Below are 26550 nucleotides of genomic sequence, written 5' to 3' on the forward strand. Positions count from 1 at the left end.
AACTGGCAAAAATAACAAAAAGAAAAAATTGTTATTTAACCTTTAAATAATGAGTATCTATTAGCTACAAATCTACAAATATTTTAAATATATTTCCTCTACTGCAATAAAAATTAAGACAACCCTCTGTTTAACAGCTTTTGAAGATGTTAATTTTATAAGGAAATAAAAAAGATTGACTTGCCTCCTGAATATCCAGTGATAAACTGAACCCTAATTTCCCTCCCTCAAGAACATAAAAATGATGTAAAGTGGATCAAAGTATGTAACAACATTAACAATATTAAAAATGATTTTTCATATGGTCTTTCACTAAAGTAGTCAATGTAAAAAGAATGTAAAAATGTGTTTTTGCTTGAAGATTTAGTGAATGTCCAAGGAATCACAATTTTTGAGCTTTTACATCCAGGGTACTATACTATGTGAAAATACTATAGTGCCGCATATAAAAAAGCACAGTGATAAAATTTCACATGTGAAATAGCCTAAATATCAATAATAATTACATTCTCCATAATCTTTTATTATCTAAAACTTCAAAGCCATCCATCTTTTTCAGTGCTTTGAGTGAGTAATCAAAACAATCATGTTTATTCAGGTTTAAAACTTAATTTCTCCTCTTGAAATCTGGAGGCATAGATGGAAGAGACACTTAAGGTCATTTTATCCAACTTCTTAAGCCCACGTATGTGGAAACAGTCTACAACGTGTCATTATATCATCATTGACGCACCTTCTTCACCAGTGGCATCGTGGGAAATATGAAGGTCTTCAGGCATCTCAGCCAGACTAATTCGAGGTGCTCCTTCATTATCATCACTTTCCACAGGGATGATTGACTCTCTGTAAATGTTGACATTTTTTCTAATTGCCTCATCTTCTTCAAGATCTTCAAGAAAATCTTGGTATTGCCTTTCATCATTTGTATCCATGTTCTCTCTCTCGCAAGCTCTTTCAATTTCCAGTTTCTACATCACTGATGTTTGGTCCAGTCTTGGTTCTTCTTGATTAATACCACATCTGGAACTCTATCTGAGTTCATTTTATTGACATGCTCATCATTTAAATTACAGCTGGCCAAATCAAACCCTAACACCAGCTCTCCAGGATTTACAAGATGTCCCAAATGAGTACGACAAAAGTACTGTTTATCTGTATTCATTTCAGATGTCTTCTGTACCCAGATTTCCCTGAGGGTACGCTTTTTTACATCATTCCAGCATCTGCACCGTGTTTTACATTTTGGACTATGCTGCATTTCATCACAATAAATTCCTCTAGCTATTTGGGGTGACATAAACTACTCAAAGAGTGACTCCAGAAAGTGCTCCCATCAATATCTGCAACTTGTAGGGCGTTTGGATCAATGAGGTGAATGGCACTGGTTATTCAAATACACACACAAATCTGGTTCCTATTTCCCAGGCTTTGTGTCAGTTTTGGAGACAGACAGACAAGATTATCCTGGCATATTGGAACAATTTCCACAGAAAAAGTGCTTTTGTAATTGTATGTATTACTATGGACATCCTGAGAGATCAGTCTTTGGGATGCATTGTATCTACAGGGAACTGTATACTGAATAAATTTGACCATCTTCTGAGCATGTGGTTTCGAGGAATAATAAAAATCCAGACCATCATGAATGTCTTTGATACAAAGTGTATTCTGATGCATTCCATATTTCAGAATTAACTGTTCCAGATAGTAGAAAGCTTTTTTGTACAAAGTCTTTTGCCTCACTTGAATAACAGCCCTCCAGAAACCCTTAGCTTCTACTCTATGGCAATCTCCACATATTTGGGACTGAACAGCATAATCCACCACAAACACTTGTTGAAGGACAGCACCATTAATCACCTCTTTCTAGAGTCAGTTTAACTTTAAATCTCTTAGAATGGGGCTCAGTCCAAACAAAGCCTGCATTCACAAGCCGTTCCTTACTGAGAGGGGCTTTGAACACAAAGCAAGAAGTTCCCTGGATTCTAAAGCACACCGTATCCAAGTTTCTGGTGGCTGAAAATACCTTTGACATTGTTTGTAGAACAAAAGTGAGACTTGTTTTGGAATACCTTGGCTGATGTCCACTTTACTTTGCAAACAGGCCACACAAATATTGGCAGGATTGGAACTTATTGCAATACCACACTCACAGCACAGGATGAGTCCAGGGCTGCGGTCAGTCGATTCTGTCATATACTCCATCGTTCTGTATGCTTCACACCTCCAGACCAGCCCTGGATTTGCTGAAAACCCACAACAAAATAGACCCCGGCTGTTCGGTCAGCTGCCACCATGGCCATCTTCACCACAGCGAAGATCTCATGAAGTGGTTGTTTTTTATGGTTTCTATTTATCTATTAAAATAATTTTTTAAATATAGGTGGGGTCTTGCTCTATTGGCCAGGTTGGTCTTAAACTTTTGGTCCCAAGCAATTCTCCAGCCTCAGCCTCCCAAATTGCAGTTAGCACGGGTGTAAGCCAGCATGATCAGCCTATTTATTATAATTCTCATTTTGTTTCTGTGTCATTTCATAACATTTTTAGTTATCTATTGGTGTTCTTTTGGATTTTATTGAAATCTCTTGATGATTATTTTTAATTCTGTGTCGGCCAATTCTGAGATCTCCATTTCTTTGCAGATTTTTACTAGAGCTTTATTAGTTTCTTTGGGTGATGTTCATGATTTTCAGATTCTTTAAGATCTGTGCAGGCTTATGTCTGTGTCCCTGAATATGAAGGAGTAAACACATCTTCCGCTAATCATAGGAGAGTTTTGAAAGATAAATACTTTCTCCTATTGGGTCCCTGGGCTGATGAGATTTTAATTGACATTGCAGTTGAGTTTGTTGGAGCCAGGTCACATAATTGCTACTTGGTCTTTAGTGGGTTTCGTGGTTGGCAGACCCGTTATTAACACATAAGATAGTTATAAATTCTGTCTGTTCCCTGGAAGAGTCAACTTTCTTTTTTTTTTGAGACGGAGTCTCGCTCTTTCGCCCAGGCGGGAGTGCAATGGCGCCATCTCGGCTCACTGCAAGCTCCGCCTCCGGGTTCACGCCATTCTCCTGCCTCAGCCTCCTGAGTAGCTGGGACTACAGGCGCCCGCCACCGCGCCCGGCTAATTTTTTGTATTTTTAGTAGAGACGGGGTTTCACCGTGTTAGCCACGATGGTCTCGATCTCCTGACCTCGTGATCCGCCCGCCTCGGCCTCCCAAAGTGCTGGGATTACAGGCGTGAGCCACCACTCCCGGCCAAGAGTCAACTTTCTTTAGAATATCGATTATCAGGACTAGTGCTGAGATAAGAAATTGCAGTTGTTTCTGCATATGGGGTACTGGTAGAATAGATGTAGACAGGTGTGGCTCCCACTGGGTCTCTGGGAGTGCTCTAATCCAGTTATTAGACAGCTTACTGGATGGGCAGTACTGACCCCTGATCAAAGCTGAGAGCCATGGGAACTAATTTATAGGGCTGCTTCAGGATACATGACTGAGGCTAAATTCTTCAGTTCTGTCTCTGGGTCCATGGTATATTTCCCTCCAGGTTTCTGGGTGGGTAGGACTGCTCCCAGACACTGGCTGACTGGGATTAGAACTGGGTTACAGGGCTGCTTTAAGATTCACAGTGAGACTGATGTCAGCAGGCCTGCCTAGAGGGGCACTGATTTATATGATTTTAGGCAAATCTCAGGTTGAGCAAAACTGCTTTTGAACTGTGCCTGCATGAAACTAGAGCCCAGTGCCGTTTCTGTTTTCTTTTCTTTCTTTCTTTTTTTTTTTTTGACAGTCTTGCTCTGTTACTCAGGCTGCAGTGCAGTAGTGGGATCTCGGCTCACTGCAAACTCTGCCTCCTGGGTTCAAGCGATTCTCCTGTCTCAGCCTCCCGAGTATCTTGGACTGCAGGTGCCCGCCACCACCCTGGCTAATTTTTTGTATTTTTAGTAGACACAGAGTTTGACCATATTGGTTAGGCTGGTCGAACTCCTGACCTCAGGTGATCCACCCACCTCAGCCTCCCAAAGTGCTGGGATTACAGGTTTGAGCCACCGTGCCCGGCCCAACCATTTCATAATCCACATTCAGTTCAATATTGATTGTCCTACATCCAAGGAAATAGATGGATGTTTTCCCCTGAGGGTCCCTGTGTGGACAAGATTTCTCCCTGACCATGCCTGAGAAGTAAAGAAGGTGAGTTTTGTCTGATTCAGGGACTACAGACAGAACCAAGTTTTGCAGGCCTGTCACCTAAGTCTCAGGTGAGTATAAATTCTCCTGGGTTTTTGGCAGATGGTTGCAGTGGCAGGACCAAGGCCTAGTGAGCTATAGCTAAATCTACAGTGGGATGTGGCGGTATTTTGTTTTGGAGCTGGGACCGTGATTGGCAAGCACGCCACTTGGCCAAGGGCTTACTCTCTCAAATTGTTCCCCTTGGTCTTTGCCTCCAGCTGTCACAAACTGACCTGGATCCCAAGGCTCTTATAAATGCAGTTTTGTTTTTCATGGCTTCCACATTCTGTTGTGGGATATGCCTGCAGGACCTCCTGTTCCATCATCTTGCTTATGTTACTCTCCTATACACTTCACTTTCTGAAATGAATGTCGTTTCTGACTTTTAGATTCAAAAGTTACACATTATGTAAAAGGTAAATTAAATTACCAGTAGGTGCCCACATATTTATTAAAATATTTCATTATAATTTTAAGCTCACTGAAAGCAAAATCATTAAAATTTATATTCATTTTCAATCTGTTTCTAAATGCCAGTATATTTTAATTCCAAATATTTACTTTAAAGCCAGGCACCATGGCTCACCCCTGTAATCCCAGCATTTTGGGAGGCCGAGGCAGGTGGATCATTTGAGGTCAGGAGTTCAAGACCAGCTTGGGCAACGTGGTGAAACCCCATCTCTACCAGAAAAAAAAAAAATGCCAAGCGGTAGTGGTGGGCAACTGTAACCCCAGCTACTCAGGAGGCTGACATAGGAGAATTGCTTGAGCCTGGGAGGCAAAGGTTGTGGTGAGTCAAGATGGTGTCACTGCACTCTAGGTGACAGAGTGAGACCCTGTCTCAAAAAGTAAATAAATAAATAAATAAATAACTTAAATATCTACTTTATACTTCAGTAATGCTGATTATATTTTGCAAAATTTATGTTGTTCTTTTATTTTAAAAATATAAAGTTTTTATTAGCTCCCAAAGGCCATAGTATAGCCAGTATATCTGTGTAAGAATACCACCAATATATTGAGAACATGATAAAAACTTCTACTGTCTCTTTAATGCTTATTTGAAAATTTTCTCATTAGAGTCTATTATTAATGATTGTAATGTATTCTCTATGAAATTTTACTGTTCTTCATTGAATACCAATGATTCACAATGTCTTCTCTTCATGAGTACACACAGTTAAAAACTGCAGATATCTAAAGAATTATTTTTCATGGTCTATCTATGTTGTATTCAGCATTTTATGCATTAAAATCTCTCTTCTTATTTTCACTTCTATATTTATTATGTTTTTTGGGGGGTATGATTTCTCAGATCACTTAATTGTATTTTTGCATTTAACGCTTGATATTATGAATTGAATAATTTCTTAGCTCTGTACACTTTAAGACAATAAGATGTTTAATTTATATGTAAATTAGCCACATGTCTGTTGCCTATAGACATATCTACATGTTTTCACCTATGTAAATACTGCCCCTACTTTGGTTATGACATCTTTTTTTCCTTTTTTTTTTTTTTTTTTTTTTTTTTCAGTTTCAGATAGGTTTTTTTTTTTTAGAAAGAAAACTTTAAAACAGAATCAAAAGAACAGAAATCAGTTATCTGTCCTCTTCCTTCCTCACAGGTTTGAGACTATGGTTAGGTGGTGAGGAAGGCAGGCTCAGCACCCAAGCCTTGGGGAGACGTAGAAAGGGCCCATCCCAGGCACTCAGGTGGAGGTAAGCATAGCCTTTGGGCCATAAGACCTCATGGCCACTGGGGTGCTGGTCAGGAAACAAGTCCTCATCTTCCCAGAAATGTCATCTTTTGTCTGCAGCAGCTGGCTGGAGAAAGATTTCAGAAAGGTGTGTGCCTGGGGCACCCAAAGGCATGACCCTCCTTTCTCCTTGGCATAGGCCTTACAACACTGGGGAAAGGCCATGGTTTGCCACTGGAGCCTTCAATAGTTTTCACCCCTATGGATCGAAAAGATTGTCCAAATAGAAGCTTATATAGGATGTCAAAAAGTAAACTGACAGGACTATGAAAATTGTCTCCCAACAGAGTATAACTTTTTTTTTTTTTTTTTTTTTTCTGAGAAAAAACTCCAGGCTGGAGTACAGTGGTGTGATCTTGGCTCACTGTAACCTCCACCTCTGGGGTTCAAGTGATTCTTCTATCTCAGCCACTCGAATAGTTGGGACTACAGGTGCGTGCCACCATGCTTGGCTAATTTTTTGCATTTTTAGTAGAGACAGGGTTTCACCATGTTGGCCAGGATGGTCTCAATCTCCTGACCTTGTGATCCGCCTGCGTCTGCCTCCCGAAGTGCTGGGATTACAAGTGTGAGCCACCGTGCCCAGCCCATTTTTTTAAAAATACAGAAATATTGGTAAAACCATTATCAAAAACATTGTGGAGCTTTCTAAAAACTTACAATACCACATTATCCAGCAATTCCACTTCCAGATATATAACCAAAGGAAATAAAATTAGTATCTAGAAGAGATATCTGTGCTCCCATATTTATTGCAGAATTATTTACAATGACAGATAATGCAAACAACGTAAGTATTAATAAATGAATGGATAAAATAATTGTGGAGTATTTATATAACGGAATATTATTCAGCTATAAAAAGAAAATCCTGTTATTTACAACTATATGAATGAACCTGGAGAAGAGTAGGCTGAGTGAAATAAGCCAGACAGAGAATGAGAAATATTTTTTGATTTCAGTTATATATGAAGCCTAGAAAGTTAAAGTCATAGAAACAGAGAGTACAAAGTGGTTCCCAGGAGCTGGTGGGTGGGAGAAATGGAGGGTTGTTAATAAAAAATGCAAACTTTCAGGTATAAAATAAACAAGTTCTGGTGGTCTACTGCACAGCATGGATGTTACTGAATGTTATCTTAGTCTGTTCCAACTGCTGTAATAAAATACCTTAGAATAGATAATTTATAAGCAGTATAAACTGAGTTCTCACAGGTATGGAGGCTGAGAAGTCCAAGCTCAAGGCACCAGCAGGCTAGGTGTCTGGTGAGGGTCCAGTCTCTGGTTTCAAGATGGCACCTTAAATTGCTGTGTCCTCACACAGCAGAAGGACAAAATAGGCCAAACTCATTTTCTCAAGCCATTTTACAATGGCAGCTAATTGCGTTGTTAAGGGCAGATTTTTCATGCCCTAGCAACCAACTAAAGTCTAATACTATTGTATTGAGGATTAAGTTTTAAAGTAAATTTGGGAGGGACACAAATATTTGAACAATAGGAGTTATGTTAATTTAACTGATTGTGAAAAATGATTAGACAATGTGTGCATGTATCAAGTCATCGCATTGCACACCTTGAATATACTCAAGCCTCACTTGTCAATTAACATTTTTAAATTAATAAAATAAAATGTGGAAGTAATTTATCCTTTGAGCAATAAAAGTCTACTGAAGATTTTTTAACATCAGCACTACTTTGGCTGTTTGGTGTTGTGAGATTGCTAAAAACTGAAAAATGCAGAAAAAAACAGAAAGAATCACACACAGTCTTCACAAAAAAGTCAGCTCTGAGTGTGAGGTGGTGTTAATCTGGGTGAGGCAATGACAAGTGATGGCAAATAAAAATAACCCTAAGACAAGATTTTCAGAATAAATTAAATTTTGTTAGCTTACTGGAAAAAATTACATTACTAGCCATGTAACATCTATTTTGTACAGGTGGTGAAACCAAATTTTAAGTATAAATTATGATGTATTAAAAAACAAAAAGAATATTTTTGTGGTCTTAGAAAAAAATTATTAAATGAACAAATAAGCAGAATATACAACATTTTCAAATAGTAGAGAAAAAAATCATTGAAAATTGCAAAATTTTAGGCTCCAAAAGACTCACTAATTTAATAAAAGCAGAAATCCTACAGCTAGAAAATTTACAGATAGAAAATATATTTTTCAGCTTGGAAATCAAAATAGAAACTACAAATTCAAGTGTAACCAACAAATAATATATACCTCATATTGTGTAACTTTTTGTTGAAAAAAGACATTTTGAATATTGTAATATAGTAATTTTGAAATCAGATTATCATCCTTCTTCTGTGTTTTTGTTGCTACCTATTGTGATGTGTGCTCTGTCATGCATGTACATTGACGTCTCTGTTCCATTAGCTGGGTGATAAGCTAGTGATTTGCAGAGATTTTCTTAAATGTTTATTATTTCCCCACTTCCTCCAAATAAATTTTATAATGTTCTCTTTTGGGTGTGTGTGTGTGTGTGTGTGTTTGTGTGTGTGTGTGCTGGAGCATGCCTTTACTAATCAGCCAGAAAGCTACAACTTGGTTCTTGCCTTACTTTCTGCTGATACAGAGTTTGAAGGTCAAACAAGGGTGAATACTGAGGGTCTTCCTGGGAGTTTCTTTTCTTTTCTTTTCTTTTCTTTTTTTTTTGAGATGGAGCTTCACTCTTGCTGCCCAGGCTGGAGTGCAATGGCGCGAACTCAACTCACCACAAACTCTGCCTCCTGGGTTCAAGCGATTTTCCTGCCTCAGCCTCCCAAGTAGCTGCGGTTACAGGCATGCGCCACCACATGCCACTAATTTTGTATTTTTAGTAGAGATGAGGTTTCTCCATGTTGGTCAGGCTGGTCTCAAACTTGAGACCTCAGGTGATCCACCTCCCTTGGCCTCCCAAAGTGCTGGGATTACAGGTGTGAGCCACCTTGCCCAGCCCTCTTCCTGGGTTTTTATAGACCGCATACCTGGCCCTGAGCCTCCATATGACCTTCTAAATTTCCTAGACTGTTATCACAGCCCAATCCCCAAAGTATCCCATTCCCCAGTCTTTCCTTTTAGGGCTTTTTTTTAGCATGATTATTTTTTCCTCTATTAGTATATTTTGTCCCAGGAAAGCCAGGTAGTATATTCATTTAAAAGTCTGGGAGAACTTACTATTATTGACTTGAGTTTTTTTTTGTTATTGAGATTTTTTTGTTGCTGACTTGAGATTTGTCTTTCTTTTTTAATGAAATTCACTGGTATAGGTTTCCCTCAAAATACTGCTTTCACCAGTTTCCAGAAGTTTTACATTTTGGTTACATTGTCATTTATGTTAAAACACTTTCTGATAAGTATTTGTGGTTTTCTTTTGATCCATAAATTATTTGGGATTTTGCCATTTAATGTCCACATACTTATGAGTCTCCTAAATTTCTTGCTTTCATTGATCTCTGATTCTTTTATTATAATTAGAAATCACCCATTGTATTATCTCAATCTCTATTTTTACTGATGTTTTATGGCCCAGCAGGTAGTCTATCCTAGAGAATGTTCCATGTGGATTTGAGAAGAATATATATTCTCATGTTGGATGCAGTGCTGTGTATATGTTTGTTAGGTTTAGTTGTTTTATAATGTTATTCATGTTTTCTATTTTTTATCTTCTGTCTACTTGTTCTATCCATTAATATAAGTGGAGCATTAAAGTCTCCAACTATTACTGTTGAATTATCTATTTCTCCCTTTATTTCTGTCATTTTTGCTTCATGTATTTCTGTGCTTATTTGATGACTGCATATATGTGAATAATTTTTTTATATTTTCCTGATGAGTTTACCCTTTGCCAATACTAAATGTCTTTATCAGTATATATTTTTTTGTTTTGTTTCATTTTGTTTTTGAGACAAGAGTCTTGCTCTGTCACCCAGGCTGGAGTGCAGTGGCATGATCTCAGCTCACTGCAACCTCCGCCTCCTGGTTCAAGTGATTCTCTTGTCTCAGCCTCCTGAGTAGCTGGAATTACAGACACCTGCCACCATGCCTGGCTAATGTTTGTATTTTTAGTAGAGACAGGGTTTCACCATGTTGGCCAGGCTGGTCTTGAACTCCTGACTTCAAGTGATCCACCTGCCTCGGCATCCCAAAGTGCTGGGATTACAGGCATGAGGCACCGCGCCTGGCTGCTTCTTGCAAGTTTTTGAACATGTCAGTGAAGAAGCAGTTGTATCATTTTGTGAAATAAATTTCCATTTACAAACACAGGAAGAGGACACATTCATGGACTCCAAACATAGGTCGAGCTGGCCCTACTTATTTATTGGTTCTGCATTCCTGGATTCAACAAATGAGCCTCAAAAATATTTTTAGTAATGTTTCTGTACTGAACATTTACAGAATTTTATTTTTCTTTTCACTATTCCCTAAACAATACAGTATAACAACAATTTAGGTATTAAAAGTAATCTAGAGAAGATTTAAAGTATGCAGGAGAATATGCATAAGTTATATGTAAATACTATGCCATTATATATAAAGAACTTGTGTATCCATGCATTTTGGTATACAAGAGGACTCCTAGAACAAATCCTCCAGAAATAGCAAAGAAATATGATAAAGAGTTTACAGTGTTCATAAAACTCTAGCTGCTTACTAGAACAGTTCGATGAAGTAAAAGATGGACTTGAAACTGCCCTTGGCCTGTATGGCTTGGCTGGCAGCCCCTGGCTTGCATGCCCCTTCTAGCAAGATGCACGTTAAGGCCACTATGTACAGCTGAGGGAGAGTCAGGTGGCTCTTCACCAGGAGCAGATCACATCCTTCTTTTGTCTTCACCAGGAGCAGATCACATCCTTCTTTTGTCTTCACCAGGAGCAGATCACATCCTTCTTTTGTCTTCACCAGGAGCAGATCACATCCTTCTTTTGTCTTCACCAGGAGCAGATCACATCCTTCTTTTGTCTTCACCAGGAGCAGATCACATCCTTCTTTTGTCTTCACCAGGAGCAGATCACATCCTTCTTTTGTCTTCACCAGGAGCAGATCACATCCTTCTTTTGTCTTCACCAGGAGCAGATCACATCCTTCTTTTGTCTTCACCAGGAGCAGATCACATCCTTCTTTTGTCTTCACCAGGAGCAGATCACATCCTTCTTTTGTCTTCACCAGGAGCAGATCACATCCTTCTTTTGTCTTCACCAGGAGCAGATCACATCCTTCTTTTGTCTTCACCAGGAGCAGATCACATCCTTCTTTTGTCTTCACCAGGAGCAGATCACATCCTTCTTTTGTCTTCACCAGGAGCAGATCACATCCTTCTTTTGTCTTCACCAGGAGCAGATCACATCCTTCTTTTGTCTTCACCAGGAGCAGATCACATCCTTCTTTTGTCTTCACCAGGAGCAGATCACATCCTTCTTTTGTCTTCACCAGGAGCAGATCACATCCTTCTTTTGTCTTCACCAGGAGCAGATCACATCCTTCTTTTGTCTTCACCAGGAGCAGATCACATCCTTCTTTTGTCTTCACCAGGAGCAGATCACATCCTTCTTTTGTCTTCACCAGGAGCAGATCACATCCTTCTTTTGTCTTCACCAGGAGCAGATCACATCCTTCTTTTGTCTTCACCAAGAGCAGATCACATCCTTCTTTTGTCTTCACCAGGAGCAGATCACATCCTTCTTTTGTCTTCACCAGGAGCAGATCACATCCTTCTTTTGTCTTCACCAGGAGCAGATCACATCCTTCTTTTGTCACCTTTCTGCCTCTTAAGAGTGTCATGCTGAGTGGCATGCCTTCTTGATGCAGGACATAATTTGTTGGCAAGCTCTGCCAAACATCTGTTTCCATGTACTTCCTATGTACCCACAGTTGCAGATCATGGGAAATTAAGATAGTTTATCAAAAATAGCTTTCACTTTTTAAAATGTTCCTTTTTAGTTTCAGTTGAAAAAGAGAGAAGAAGACACAGTGCTAATTCTAGAAATGAAAGAGGATCTATCATTACTGAGCACATGAAGAATTAAAGAATAATAAACATTATAAACCACTCTATGCCTACAAATTTGATAACCTAAATAGACAAATTCCTTGAAAGAAACAACCTACCAGAATAACACAATAAGAAACAGACAATTTGAATAGTACTACATCTATTAAAGAAATTGGGTCAATGATAAATAAACTTAACAGACAGAAAGTACCAATCTCTAGTATATTTATGTAAATATTTAAAAGAAATTATTCCAACTCTCTACAATCTCCTCCAGAAAACAGAAGCAGAGTGAATACTTTCAAAGTCATTCAGTGGGGCCAGAATTACCATAATACCAAATTTAGACAAAGACATTACAACAAAAAAATGCAGAGCAATATCTCACATGAACAAAGATGCAAAAGCCCTCACCCAAATATTAAGAAATCAAGTCCAAAAATGTAAAAAAAGAATTATTTACTACAACCTAGTGAGATTTATTACAGGCATGCCAGGCTGGTTCAACATTTGAAAATAAATTAGGCTGGGTGTGGTGGCTCATACCTGTAATCCTAATGCAGCAGGAAGCCAAGGAGGGAGGATCACTTTAGGCTGGGAATTCAAGATAAGCCTGGGCAACATAGCAAGACTCTGTCTTAAAAAAAAAAATTAGTTCATCATATTAAGTTAAAAAAAGATAAGATCTTATCAGTACTTTCAGAAAAATCATTTGACAATATCCAAAACCCATTCATGAGAAAACCTCTCTGCAGACTAGAAATAGAAGAAAACTTCCTCAATTTCATAAATAATGTCTATAAAAAATTCCCCTACATGTGGCTCACACCTGTAATCCCAACATTTTGGGAGGCCAAGGTGGGTTGATCATGAGGTCAGGAGATTGAGACCATCCTGGCCAACATGGTGAAACCCTGTCTCTACTAAAATACAAAAAACTAGCCTGGCGTGGTGCGGCGTGCCTGTAGTCCCAGCTACTTGGGAGGCTGAGGCAGAGGAATTGCTTGAACTCGGGAGGCAGAGGTTGCAGTGAGCCAAGATCACGCCACTACACTCCAGCCTGGAGACAGAGCGAGATGCCATCTAAAACAAACAAACAAACAAACAAACCCTGCATCTAACCTCATACTGAATGTGTGTGTGTTTTTTTTTTTTGAGAGGGAGTCTCCCTCTGTCGCCCAGGCTGGAGTGCAGTGGCGCGATCTCGTCTCACTGCAAACTCCGCCTCTCGGGTTCCCGCCATTCTCCTGCCTCAGCCTCCGAGTAGCTGGGGCTACAGGCGCCCGCCACGGCGCCCAGCTAATTTTTTTGTATTTTTTAGTAGAGACGGGGTTTCACCATGTTAGCCAGGATGGTCTCGATCTCCTGACCTTGGGATCCGCCCGCCTCCGCCTCCCAAAGTGCTGGGATTACAGGCATGAGCCACCGCGCCCGGCCCTAACCTCATACTGAATGTTGAAACACTAGATGCTTTCCTGCTAAGATGAGGAGCAAGGCAAAGGTGTCTCCTCTCACCATTCCTATATAACATTATACTATAAGCCCTAGGTAATGCAATAAGAATAGAAAAGGTACATAGAGTGGGAAGGAAGAAATAAAACTGTCTTTACACAGATGATGTAATTGCCTATGGAGAAATACAAAAAGATCACAAAACAAAATCTTAGAATAACCAATTTTAATGAGAAATTATAGCAATTTGCACAATATAAGATTAATATACAGATGTCAATTACTGTCCTATATATCAGTAATGTAGTTAGAATTTGAAATTTAAAAATTCAGTGACATTTAGGCTAGCACCAATAACAATGAAATTCTTAGGTACAAATATAACAAAATAAATATAAATATAGAATCTATATGAAGAAAACGACAAAACTGTAAAAACATCAAAGAAGATCTAAATAAATGGAGAGATAATCCACATTCAAGTAAAGAAGGATTCAACATTGTTAAAATGTCAGTACTTCCCAACTACATTTACATATTCAATGCAATCCCAATCAAAATTCCACAAAGTTAGTTTGTGGATATTGACAAACTGATTCTAAAGTTTATATGGAAAGGCAAAAGGCTCAGAATAACCAAGAAAATATTTTAAAAGGACAGTTATAGGAATGACACTACCCAACTCTAAGCACTACTATAAAGCTACAGTAATCAAAACAACATGGTAGTGGTAAAAAAAATAATAGAGAAACATCAATAAAACAAAAGAGAAAGCTCAGAAATTGACCCATAAAAATAGTCAGCTTATCTTTGAAGAAAGAGCAAAGACAATTCAATTGAGAATGAATACTTTTTCAACAAACAGTACTGAACAACTGGACATCCACATGCAAGAGAAAATAAAGAAAAAAAAACCCTAAACCTAGACCTGACAACTTTCACAAATTACTCAGAATGGATCACAGACCAATATAAACGAAAAACCACAAAACTACTAGAAGATAACAAAGAGCAGAATCTGAATTACCTCAGGTTTTGCTCCTTTGATAAAACACCAAAAAGGCCAGGCACAGTGGCTCACGCCTGTAATCCCAGCACTTTGGGAGGCCAAGTCAGGTGGATCACGAGGTGAAGAGATCGAGACCATCCTGGCCAACATGGTGAAACCCCGTCTCTACTAAAAATACAAAAATTAGCTGGGCTTGGTGGCACGTGCCTGTAGTCCCAGCTACTCTGGAGGCTGAGGCAGGAGAATTACTTGAACCCAGGAGGAGGAGGTTGCAGTGACCCAAGATTGCACCACTGCACTCTAGCCTGGGCGACAGGGCGAGACTCTGTCACAAACAAAAACAAAAACACCAAAAACATGATCCATGAAAGGAAAAATTGCTAAGTTGAACCATATTAAAAATAACATTTCTGCATTGTCAAAGACACTGTTAAAAAATAAAAAGACCAGCCGCAGAATGGGAGGAAATATTTGCAAAACACATAACTGATAAAAGACTGGTATCAAAAATATGCAAAAAAATTCCAGAGCTCTTAAAACCCAAGAATAAGAAATGAACAACCCAATTATAAAATGGCAAAAGATACAGATCCTTACTAAAGAACATATAAGCATGGCAAATAAGCACATGAAAATATGCTCAACAGCATGTCATTGGGAAACTGAAAATAACAATGGCATACTGCCACACACATATTAGAATGGCTAAAATCCAAAACAGGGGCTACACTAAATGCTGGTGAGGATGTAGAGTAACAAGAGCTTGTTGGTGAAAATGCAAAGTCCTATGACTAGTTTGGAAGACAGTTTGCCAGTTTCTTACAGAGCTAAATACACACTTACATACAATCCAGCAATCACACTCTTTGGCCTTAATCCAAAAGAGGTGAAAACTTTCATCTGCACAAAACTCTGCAGGTGACTGTTTAGAGCACGTTTATACATAATTGCCAAAACGTGGAACCAACCAAGATGGTCTTCAATAGGTAAATAATGTTCTTAATAGGTAAATAATATTCTTCAATAGGTAAATAAATAAACTGGCTGTGGTGCAACCATACAACAGAACATTATTCACTGATTTAAAAAAATGAGCTGTCAAGGCTTGAAAAGACATGAGGAACCTTAAATACATATGGCTGTGAAAAAGACAGTCTGAAAAGGCTACATACTATAGGATTCCAACTATATAACATTCTGTAAAAGGCAAAACCATGGACACAGTAAGAAGACCTGTGCTTTCCAAAAGTTTGGGGGGAAAAGGGGTGAGATGAATAGATGGAGTACAGTGGATATTTTAAGACAATATAACTATTTTGTATAATGCAATAATGGATACATGTCATGTCATCATGCATTTGTCAAAATCCACAGAATGTAAAACAGAAAACATGAATTCGAATGCAAACTTTAGATTTTAGTTAATAATAACTTTTCTATATTAGTTCATTAAGAGTAACAAATATGCCACACTAATGTAAGGTGTTAATAATAGAGGAAAAGCTGGGTGTGGGGAGAGGATATATGGGAACTCTGTACGTTCTGCTCAATGTTTATGTAAACTCAATACTCATCTAAAAAATAAGTCATATTAAATATCCCAATGATGACTATCAAAAGTAGATTTAAAAATTATACTATGTTCATATAATTGAATATAGTACTATGCAGCAATTAAATCAATTCAGATGTTAAATGTCATCACCATGATGGTAATCACAAAAAGAAGCTATAGAATATACACAAAGGAAATAAAAAGTTAAAATATTTTACTAAAAAAAAATCAACCCAATACATAAGAAGAAAATAATGTAGAAAATGTAAAGTAAAAAGACGTAAGGTATACAGAAAACAAATATCAAAATGACAGAAATCTACCTATGAATAATTATTTTAAATGTAAATGGATTGAACTATCGAATTAAAAGGCAGAGATCAGCAGAACAGACTAAAAAACATGATGCGACTATCATGTTTGTACAAGACTCACATTAGATTGAAAGACACAACTAGGTTGAAAGTGAAAAGAGAAAAACAGATATTTCATGCAAATAATAAGCAAAAGAGATTTGGGTTGTCCTATATTAATATCGGACAAAATAAGACTTCAAATTGAAAAATGTTACAAAAGAAAACAAAGGCATTATGTATTCAAATCCAATAAGCAAACAAAACTGAGGTTCTCACTTTCAGTAATGGTAGAGTAGCTTGTTGAACACTCTCACAGGTAACAATGATAAAATCTGGATAAAATATAGTTACACAGAAATGCACAACTAAATACAATACATGCGTGTGTGTGTTAACCGAATGAGGATTTCAACTGTGTCCACTGTAGGGGAGGTAGGTATTGCTGTTTGAATCCAGTCAGATTAACCCCTCTTCAAATAACAATGCTCTTCAAAGGAATACAACAGAATTTAAAGTCTCTATAACTACTATTTATAATTTCTAGTACACAATATTAAAATTCATGAAATGTGTGAAGAAACGTTAAAATGTAATCTATACACAAGATAAAAAGCAGGCAGCAGAAGCTAATTCTAAGATGTCCAAGACGATGTCATCAGCAGACAAGGGTTTGAAAGCAGCTATTGTTAAGTATGTTCATGGGGATAAAGGAAAACATCCTCATAATGAATTAACTCATGTGGAGCCTCAGCAGAGAAATGGAAATGATGAAAAGAATGGAATAGAGAGATAATGAAATGAAAAATTAAAAAGACCGTTGAGTTTATAAACAGAGTAGAAACAGAAGACAGCAATAGAAATCATCCAATCTGAAGAGTGAAACAAGTTTGAAGAAAATGAAAAGCGCCTTGGAGACCTGTGGAATGACTGAGTACGAGAAGGAGAGGGAGAGACAGAAAAATTAAATATGAAACAGAAGCAAATAAACAATAGCCGAAAACTTGCAAAATTTGGTCAAAACCCCAAATTTGTATATTCAAAAGGTGCACACACTTCAAAAAGAAAATACACATAAAACCATACCAAGGCCCTATTAGAAGACTGGCAGGGCAGGGTTTTCAAGGGACTTGCTATGATTTCTCATTTTCACTATTTATAATAATGGACAATATGCTCTCCTTAGAGTTTTCTTCCTGCAGGAAGTCTGTTACGTCAGGTGCAGATGACTTTTTAGTCTAGTTTTCAAGGTTTAATTTCTTAACTTGGAAATCAATTAAATTTGTTTCTTCAAAATCTTGCAGTAAAATTGATGCTCCAGAAAGATGCCCAGGGAGATTCTGTCCTGCTGCGTCTGCACTGTACAGAACTGACGCTGTGCCTACGCCCGTTTCAGAAGCGTGGAGTACTTAAGAGTTAATCTAAAAAACAAATATAAAAATGGATTCAAAAAAATGATCACTGTTAAGTTCCACCGGCAAAGTCTTAAAAGCGGTACCAAAGGAAGTATTTAAAAAGGGATAAAGTTTTTCCAGGGAACCCTATTCAGGGCAGAAACACAGACACTGTCCAAACCTCACCACACAAACTTCTCTCATGTGTTGGGAGGGACCAAAGCGCTCAGGTCCTGCACCTGCGTTAATTACGGCAGGCAGGTCCACACCAGGACCCCAGGGTCTGGGAACCAGCCTGTGTGGGGGGCAGAGAAGTGGTGGATGTGGCTCGCAAAGTAGTTTAGGGGGTCCCTTTCTCCTGGGACATTTTCTCCTCTTTATCACAGTGACAGGAGCGTCTGTGTGCGAGGCCTGACCCAGACGCCGGCCATGCAGCCAGCCCGGGGTCCAATAGGTGCATCTGGGGAGCAAAGGGAGACGAAAAAAAGGTGGTTTTCAAAAGTGAAGTGCCAGGTTACCAGAGACTGGGTACCTTCACATGAGGCAGCAAACAACGGTTTAAGACACTCACGAGGGAGCTTCCCTCGCCAGACCAAGGGGCAGCACTGCGCATGTGGCCAGGGGAGGGACAATAAAAGGCGGGGCTACAAAGGAGAGGCCCCCCTCAGTGGGAAGGGGTGGGGTCGACCCGGCTGGGGGGGGGGGGGGGGGTGAAACGTGCGTTACCATGGCAACCCTGCGGCGGAAGCTGTGAGAAGCTCTTGGCCTCTACCTGTTCTGCGAGAAAGTAAACTTTGGGCGCAAGTCATGAAGTCGGCACGTTGGGGAGACACCGTGTCATAATGACAAGGTGAGATCAGCTGCCCCGGCCAAGCTGTCTCCTCGAGTGCAGGAGAGGTTTCTGAACAGCCAAGCTTCCCTCCGCATGGCGGAACTGCACTGGAATCCTGAAGGAGCTCGGTGCAGAAAGGCCCTTTGCTGGGAATGATGGGAGCTGTAGTCTCTTATCCGCACCCAGGTGTTAGTTTTAGGCTTACAGGACTACAATCCCAGCACGAAACAGGATTGTGAGTGGTGCAGATCCCTGGAGGGAGACATAGCGCAGTGCGCTACTGCAGGGCATTTGGCAGGAGTAGTGTCTTAGCCGCTTCCGGCCGTTGGTCGCAAGGCTGCGGGACTACAATCCCAGCGTGCAACGGGAGTGGGGTTGGTGAGGCACCAGGAGGGGGCAGCGCGGGGCGCGCCTCGCCACGCATGCTGGGAGAAGTAGTTTCTTAACCGCTTTCGGCCGTTGTTCGCAGGGCTGCGAGACTACAATCCCAGCATGCAACGGGAATGGGTTGGTGACGATACCTGGAGAGGGCGGTGCGCGCCTCGTAAGGCATGCTGGGAGGAGTAGTTTTTTTTTTTATTTTTTGCTTTTTTCTTTCAGACAGTCTCCCTCTGTCGCCCAGCCTGGAGAGCAGTGGCGCGATCTCGGCTCACTGCAAGCTTGGGAGCAGTAGTTTCTTAACCGCTTTCGGCCATTGGTCGCAGGGCCACCGGCCTACAGTCCCAGCAGGCGCCGGGCTCGGGGGTGGTGCGCAGCCTCAGAGGGAGGAGCTGGGCCTTGTGGACCTCTCTGCTTCCAAACTTACGCTAGCCCCTCATTCTGTGCCACCCTGGCTAAGGGGGATTGAGTCCGGATAGGGACTTGAGGGGGCAGGTCTGTGCTGGGCAGTGAGGAGGGTGTGACGCTGCGAAGTGCATCTCGCCTTTGCCCAAATCGGATGGGTCTCAGCCTCACTCCACCTCCCGCTGCTCAGCTCGGTTTCCCTCAAAAGCGTCGCGCCTCCTCCAGCCCAGGGAGCCGCCTGCTTTCCTAAGCCGCTGTGGAACTGGCCTGAGGTCCCAGTCGCTGTCCATTGTGCTGCTGCCCTCTACGCCCTCCAGCCAGAGCGCCAGTTCACCCGCTTTTGGGAGAACTCTGCCGCCTGACCTGCCCGCGGATAAGGTCACAACTTTGCAGGGGGGTGACATGGGCTGTGGCTTCCTGGAAATGTCACCCTCACCAGCAACTTTTACATAGATGTGAATTTTGAGACATGAGGGAGGGTAATTATTGGTTTACCCAGGCGATGTTAAGAGCAGAGGAGAAAACCCTAATTTCCAGGCATGTGTCCTGAGCCAGGGACACGTTAGCCAGACCCTGCTCCCCCAGTGCCGCCAGAGAGCAGCCTACTGCCCTGGTTTCTGTGGGAGTCCCTTCATGCTGCTGGGCCTTAGCCTCAGGGACAGCTCAGTCAGGTGACAGTGGGGATCACCCATGGGCTTCTGGAGCTGGGCTGGTGGTCCTGGAAGGGCCGTCCCATCCCCCTTGGAGAGGGTCTTTGTGCTGGGGGATGCCCACAGAGGCCTGGATACCAGGAACACTGCTCCAGGCCAGGGGCCTTTCTTCCAGATTTGGCTGGAAGGAAGGAAGACTTGGTCAGCTTTTCTACCTAGCCCATCTGGCCCTTGCAGGGCTGCACCCCCATGGAACTGGGTTCCTGGAGTCCTCGAGGGCTTTGTGTGGCCCACTTGTTCTGATACTGAGGACACCCCTGCAGGCTGTTAATTTCAGAGTAAGGGGTGTGTGCAGACTGTGGCATGGGTGCTGTCAGGGCACCCCAGGCTGCTCCGGGGACAGCACCCCAGTGTTCAACTTGGCTCAGGGCTTCCTGCCTCACGCCCTTTCCCCAGGGATATTTGGCCTGGGCTCCAGCCCTGGTCCAGAACTCAGCTGGGAAAGGCTATAACTCTCACCTCACCCTCTCGCCACCTAATATAAGGGCCTGACTCCATAATGGGTGAGACGCCCCCGCATACTGGTCTCTTCAGCCATGCAGGGCCATCCACTCCATGCTGTGAGTTCCCACACTGAGCTGAACTGTGTTCTGGCTCTGGGCTGGGGCCTCCTGTGCCCTTTCCCTGAATCCTCTCTGAGTCTGAGAGACTGATTCTCTCTACTCCCTGGCTTAAGTCTTGACATCCTGGGAGGGGTTCTCAGAAGTGAGGGGCTCCTGCTGCCCTCTGGGGCTGTTGGTACTCACAGGTGTGGGTGTTGGCTTGCACTGAGAACTCCAACCCTTCCAGTGCCCTTCAGGGGTCCTTCCAGAGCAGGAGTGGTAGGGCGTGGGGGAGTGCCTTAGAGGGGTCTTGCCCTCATCTTCTGCCCTGTCTCTGAGATGTGTCCAGTAAACCCAAGGTCAGCACCTTAGGAATGAAATGTCTTTTGCAGAAACTCGAATGAAGCTGGAGGCCATTATTCTAAGTGAAATAACTCAGGAATGGAAAATCAAATACCATTATTTCTCACTTATAAGTGGGAGCTAAGCTATGTGTATGCAAAGGCATACAGAGTGATATAATGGACTTCGGAGACTCACAAGCAGAGGATGGGAGTGGATGGGGGTGAAAAAACTACCTATTTGGTACAATATATACAATATATACTACTCAGGTGACAGGTGCACTAAAATCTCAGAATTCACCACTATATAATTCATCCAGGTAACCAAAAACCACTTGTACCCTAAATGATACTAAAATAAAAATTATAATAAAACAACCATAATAAAATTAAAATTATATAATTATAAACAAAAATTATAATAAAAATCTTTTTTTTCTTAAAAAGAAAAACCCAGTGCCACAGTTTTTGGGTTCTGGTGTTTTGGATAGAAAGCCCCTTTTGCTCTTTAACACACACACTACTGGAGAAACAAAATCCTAAAAATTCAAGAACCTTGGCATAAATGATTTTTCTGACAAGTTATTTATACACTGCCTACATGAGTATCGCAGATATGTTTTAAAGACAAAGATCCATGTTAGACTGGGTCAGCTTTATGCTTGGTCATTTTATTTCCAATTCTCCCCTAAAATACAAGTCATGGGTTGCCATGGTGATTATTCCAAATGCACTGTGATCGCATGGAAGTGGTGACGTGTTCTAATTTCCCTCTCAGTTACGAAATGAGCCTGATGCTCTTAGCCATCAAAATCTCACGAACACCTACTACTTCAGTTTTAACTCTGGTTCCTGTTTCAAGGAAATCACCGAAGGTTGCAAATCACAAAAAGACAAAAATGTTTTAATGAACCAAAAACTTAAAAAATTATACCCTCCTGAAGCCATGTAATTTGGTTTTTATTTATTTTATTGTCTGTTCAGGTTCATAAACCTACAACTGTAACAAAATATGCCATTCATGATAAGTTAATATTTATTGAATAGTAAAATAAATACATGGTAAGGGTAGATCTGGCTTCAGGTATAACTGTAATCAGGGCTGAAGTGATATGTCTATTAGTCAAGGACAAATGTCAGTTATAATCTGACCTCCTCCACTTGAAACACACAACAATACTTTAAATGTCTGAAAAGAAAGTTACACAGGGAATACATGAAAGAACAGTTATGAATTAGATTAAAATTATGAATTAATCTTAGATTAAGATTATGAATTAGATTGTTATGAATTAGATTAAACCTGGTTTTAAAATAGATAAAGACTTACAAATATAAAAAATACTGAAGAACAATTAGCATAGATAGAGGAGCACTAAAAGTATGATAATGTGTTTAAAAATATTAGTTTCTGAGTTAAGTTTGTAGATGTAGAGACCTGACAAAGAGTTGCTCCTACACATAAAACAAGCAAACAAAACCCTGGAGAAACTGCAAATGGATGGATGGTTTCTCCTGAGCCCTTTAGAGAACTGAGGTCACAGGGCAGACTACAAACCCAACATCAGGGGATGCAGAAAGCCTGCAGGTCACACAGGCCCCAGGTTTTATGTGCACCCTGAAAACCATGAAAACTGGTAAAATTAAGCCAGAACTTTTGAACTAGTTCCTGGTGGCTGTGTGTGGGTGGGTGAGGAGAATGTGAAACCCTGGAGTCTACAGACATAGGGTTTACACCGTTGTGTATAATTTTTCTAGGAAGCCTACAAGGCCTGTCAGGGAAGATGGGGTAGAATCCTGAGGATGCTCCCACACAGTGCTGATGGGGAGGGACCACTATCCCATCCACTACTGCAACTCTGGAGACACAGCCCTCACATCTCTCCTATATAACATAGGGCCTAATCTGTGGAGAAAGAGCATCCAAACCTGAGCCAGAGGGCACTGGGGAAAAACTCCCGAACTGAGGGTGGAGAAACAAGGCCAACACCCACATTTTTGCACAGATGCATCTCCCATAAAGAAAAGAAATTATTAACTTACAGGGCACTTTTGCAGGCCCACTTCAACTGGGAGTTAAGAACATGGAGAAGGAGTATCTCTCCCCTACCATGGATAAGTAGGGACAGGAATGTGCTCTTGTCCTGGCATTGCATCTACAGGAGGGGCAGGAAACTCTTCAAATGTCAGTAACCCCACACCCCAGTTCACAGTGCTAAGTCTGAGGCTTCCTCAGAACATTGGAGATCCCCTCACTCCCTCACCGCTGCTACCAGGCTAAGAAGCATGGAGTCAAAAGAACAGTGGAATATAGCTGGGCCAAGTGCAAGAAACCACGTGTGGGAAGAGGCACAAAGGGAAGGCAAGCAAACCCGGGAGATATTAGCAAAGTATCATGAAAGGGATTTGAATTTCCTGGTCCTCAGAAGGCTAGTACTGCCATAACGACTTTTAATCCCAGCCGATCTCTCATCTACATGACCACAAACCCTACACTAAGGCCTATCTGAGGGAAAATCGCTCATCGATAACCTAAAAACTATCCCCTTTCAATGTCAGTGGGCTGATGAAAAAAATAAAAAGAATAAAAAACCCATTTACCCCAGTGCACTATCCTATACAACATATGCTATTGCTTTTAACAAAAATTAGAAGCCAAGACATCTCTTTTTATCTTTAGTGAGATATTTGTGTTAAAACCAAATTAAGGTCCCAGTGCGGAGTTCAGGAGGCTGGGACCTCAGACCATGCTGGGGGCCCGCCTCCCGCCCGCCGTGGCCCGACCGCGTCCAAGAAGGCCCAGCAGAGGCTCCGGGGAAGGCGACCCTGGCAGGCGGCCAGGCCCGCGACATCGAAATCGGCGTCCGTTGCCCACGGAGCGCGGGAGGACGCAGCTGCAGCCCGACTAGCGCTCGCACCCGCGGGACACGGCGCATGAATTCCGCGAGTACACTGTCGCGGCCACGGCATCCCGGGCCAGCACGGCGGCCTCGGCTCCCTGCTCTGCGGCTCTCTCCCCAAGGCGGCTTTGGGTTCTGAATGTTCCAGTTCCTCAGCAGCCAGACGCGGGATGCCCAGGGACGGCGTTACAACATCGCAGGCTGCCGTGCGGCTGGGGTGCCCGCGTGGCCGAGGCCGTGGTGGTCGTATTTCCCATGGACGCCATCAAGGTGAAGTTCATCCACCGCCAGACCTCCCCAGACGTCCAGTGCAGAGGAGTCTCCCACCCGGGTTAGGGAGATTGTGCGGGAACAAGGGGACTCAGCGGGGACTCAGAGGGGCCTCACGGCCCCCGCGCTGAAGCAGGGCTGGAACCAGGCCATCTGCTTCTTCTCCTGACCCCCCTGCATAGCTGGTACCGAGGGGACAACCCCAGCAAGCCCATGAACCCCCTGGTCGCTGGGGCCTTCGGAGCCATTGCGGGCGCAGCCAGTGTCGGGAAACACTCCACTGTACGGGATCGAGACCCGGATGCGGGGTCTGGAAAGCACAACTGCGGAACACGGGACTGCGGCTGCAAATCCTGAGGAAGGAAGGGCTTAAGGCCTTCTACAACGGCATTGTCCCCTACCTGGGCCGGGTCTGCCTGGATGTGACCACAGTGTTTATCCTCTGCCATGAGGTAGGAAAGCTGCTCAACAGTGTGGAAGACGGAGTAAGCCCGGAGGGGCCTTGAGGGGACCGCCCCGGGCACCTCCAGAGCGGCCACCACCCTTGTCTCACAGGATTCCAGTGCAGAAATGCCAAGCGGCCCCTGCCCAGGTCCCTTGAGCTCTGTGACCTGCCTTGTGCATTGTGACGTCAAGTCTGTGTGTCTCTTAGGACCATGTCTCCCCATGGTCTGTATGTGACACTGGCCCTGTGTCCACTCGTCTGGCCTGGTCTTGGCTGGATGTCCATCTGGCCTGTGAGTCTGTGCCCCCTTGTCCATGTGTTTACTGTGAGCCCTGGGCATGTGATTCATGTTCTGCGTCATGTGACACTGCGCACCACCTCCCGGGGTGCCCGTGTGGCCTGGGTCCTCGGGCCTGTCGCCCTGGCCCAGTCCCAGTCCACTGCTTTCCACCCTGCCCTGGCCTACCACAGCTGCCTCCAGGCCTCGGCCTGGTTTCACCGCATTCTCGGGATTACACCCCTGACCCCCAAATCCCACACCCCACCAGTGCTTCTCCCACTATTGGCTTAACTGGCCCGCTGGCCCTCCCTACGCCCGGGAGAGGGTGACACCCACCACTCTCAGGATCACCCTGCCAAGGCAGAATAAACCGGATCCTATTGCAAAAAATAAAAAATAAAAAGTATGAAGCACAGAAGAAGATAAGGTACGAGGAAAAAGGGTTAGAAGTTTTTTGTTTTGTTTTGTTTTGTTTTTTTGAGACAGAGTCTCGCTCTGTTGCCCAGGCTGGAGTGCAGTGGTGCGATCTTGGCTCACTGCAACCTCTGCCTCCTGGGTTCAAGTGAGTCTCCTTCCCCAGCCTCCCGAGTAGCTGGGATTACAGGCACGCCCCACCAAGCCCGGCTAATTTTTGTATTTTTAGTAGAGACGGGTTTCACCATGTTGGCCAGGCTGGTCTGGAACTCCTGGCCTCAACTGATCCGCCCACCTCGGCCTCTCAAAGTGCTGGGAATACAGGCGTGAGCCACTGTGCCTGGCCAGGTTGGAAGAAATTTGATATCACATAAACTTTGCATACTGGAAATATATTTATAATATTTTAAACGTAAAAAGTATTATAAATATATTTATATTTATAAATATTAATATAAAATATTAAATTTAAATATTTTAAATGTTTAAGTAAAAACAAACGGGGAAAAGATGATATCAAAATAATTTTTGAAAGAGCAGGAAACTATAAACTGAACAAACAAATTTGGAAAAGAGCAAATAGAAATGGAATAATTTAAACATAAAGAAATTTAACATATAATATGTGAGTTAATTATAAAATTAGACTAAATTGATGATGAGAGAATTAGTAAGCTGGATTAATGAACTGGAATTTTGAGCAGAACGAATATAACCAAATAAAAGGAAGAGAAACAAAATAATAGCAATATGTATGTAATTATACATATGTGAAGAATAGAATGACAAAGAGTAAAGCACAATTATTTCACTTGAATCCATACAAATAATGTCATACTAATAAATATTTACAAATTTCTGAAACTAAAAACCAGACATTTGCCTAAAAGAGACACCGTGCCTAAAAGAGAGCAATAAAGAGGCCGGGTGCGGTGGCTCATGCCTGTAATCTCAGCACTTTGGGAGGCCAGGGTGGGCACATCATTGAAGTTAGGAGTTCGAGACCAGCCCGGGCAACATGGTGAAACCTCGTCTCTACTAAAAATACAGAAAACTTAGCCAGGCATGGTGGCGGACACCTGTGATCCCAGCTACTCTGGAGGCTGAGGCAGGAGAATCGCTTGAACCTGGGAGGCCAAGGTTGCAGTGAGCCAAGATTGCACCATTATACTCCAACCTGGGTGACAGAGCAAGACTCCATCTCCAAAAAAAAAAAAAACAGAGAGAGCAATAAAGAAAGATATCCAACACAATAAGTCAAACTGCATAACACCAAAGAGAATGAGGAAAATTAAAAT

The 26550-nt window shown here is 42.0% G+C and overlaps 1 protein-coding gene and 2 pseudogenes across 1 annotated transcript; 1 reads left to right on the forward strand and 2 right to left on the reverse strand.

Annotated features, from left to right (window-relative positions):
* Positions 1-713: 713 nt before the first annotated feature.
* Positions 714-2252, reverse strand: LOC129041478 (60S ribosomal export protein NMD3-like; annotated as a pseudogene).
* An 8025-nt stretch (positions 2253-10277) lies between these two features.
* On the reverse strand, positions 10278-24662 carry LOC129040631 (uncharacterized). Its single transcript, XM_054495383.1, has 3 exons — positions 24515-24662; positions 12516-12606; positions 10278-11956 (listed from the first exon to the last, which is right to left on the reverse strand). Exon 3 carries the CDS (start codon positions 11825-11827, stop codon positions 10631-10633), a length of 1197 nt encoding a protein of 398 aa, XP_054351358.1. The 5' UTR covers positions 11828-11956; positions 12516-12606; positions 24515-24662; the 3' UTR covers positions 10278-10630.
* LOC129041479 (tricarboxylate transport protein, mitochondrial-like) lies at positions 23983-24619 on the forward strand (annotated as a pseudogene).
* Positions 24663-26550: the final 1888 nt, after the last annotated feature.

The sequence above is a fragment of the Pongo pygmaeus genome, chromosome 6 (genome assembly GCF_028885625.2).
Source record: "Pongo pygmaeus isolate AG05252 chromosome 6, NHGRI_mPonPyg2-v2.0_pri, whole genome shotgun sequence".
Classification (NCBI taxonomy): Eukaryota; Metazoa; Chordata; class Mammalia; order Primates; family Hominidae; genus Pongo; species Pongo pygmaeus.

Bases quoted from the DNA above. Each gene is read 5' to 3' on its own strand.
- LOC129040631 (XM_054495383.1), bottom strand. From the start codon at position 11,827: ATGGAAACAGATGTTTGGCAGAGCTTGCCAACAAATTATGTCCTGCAT.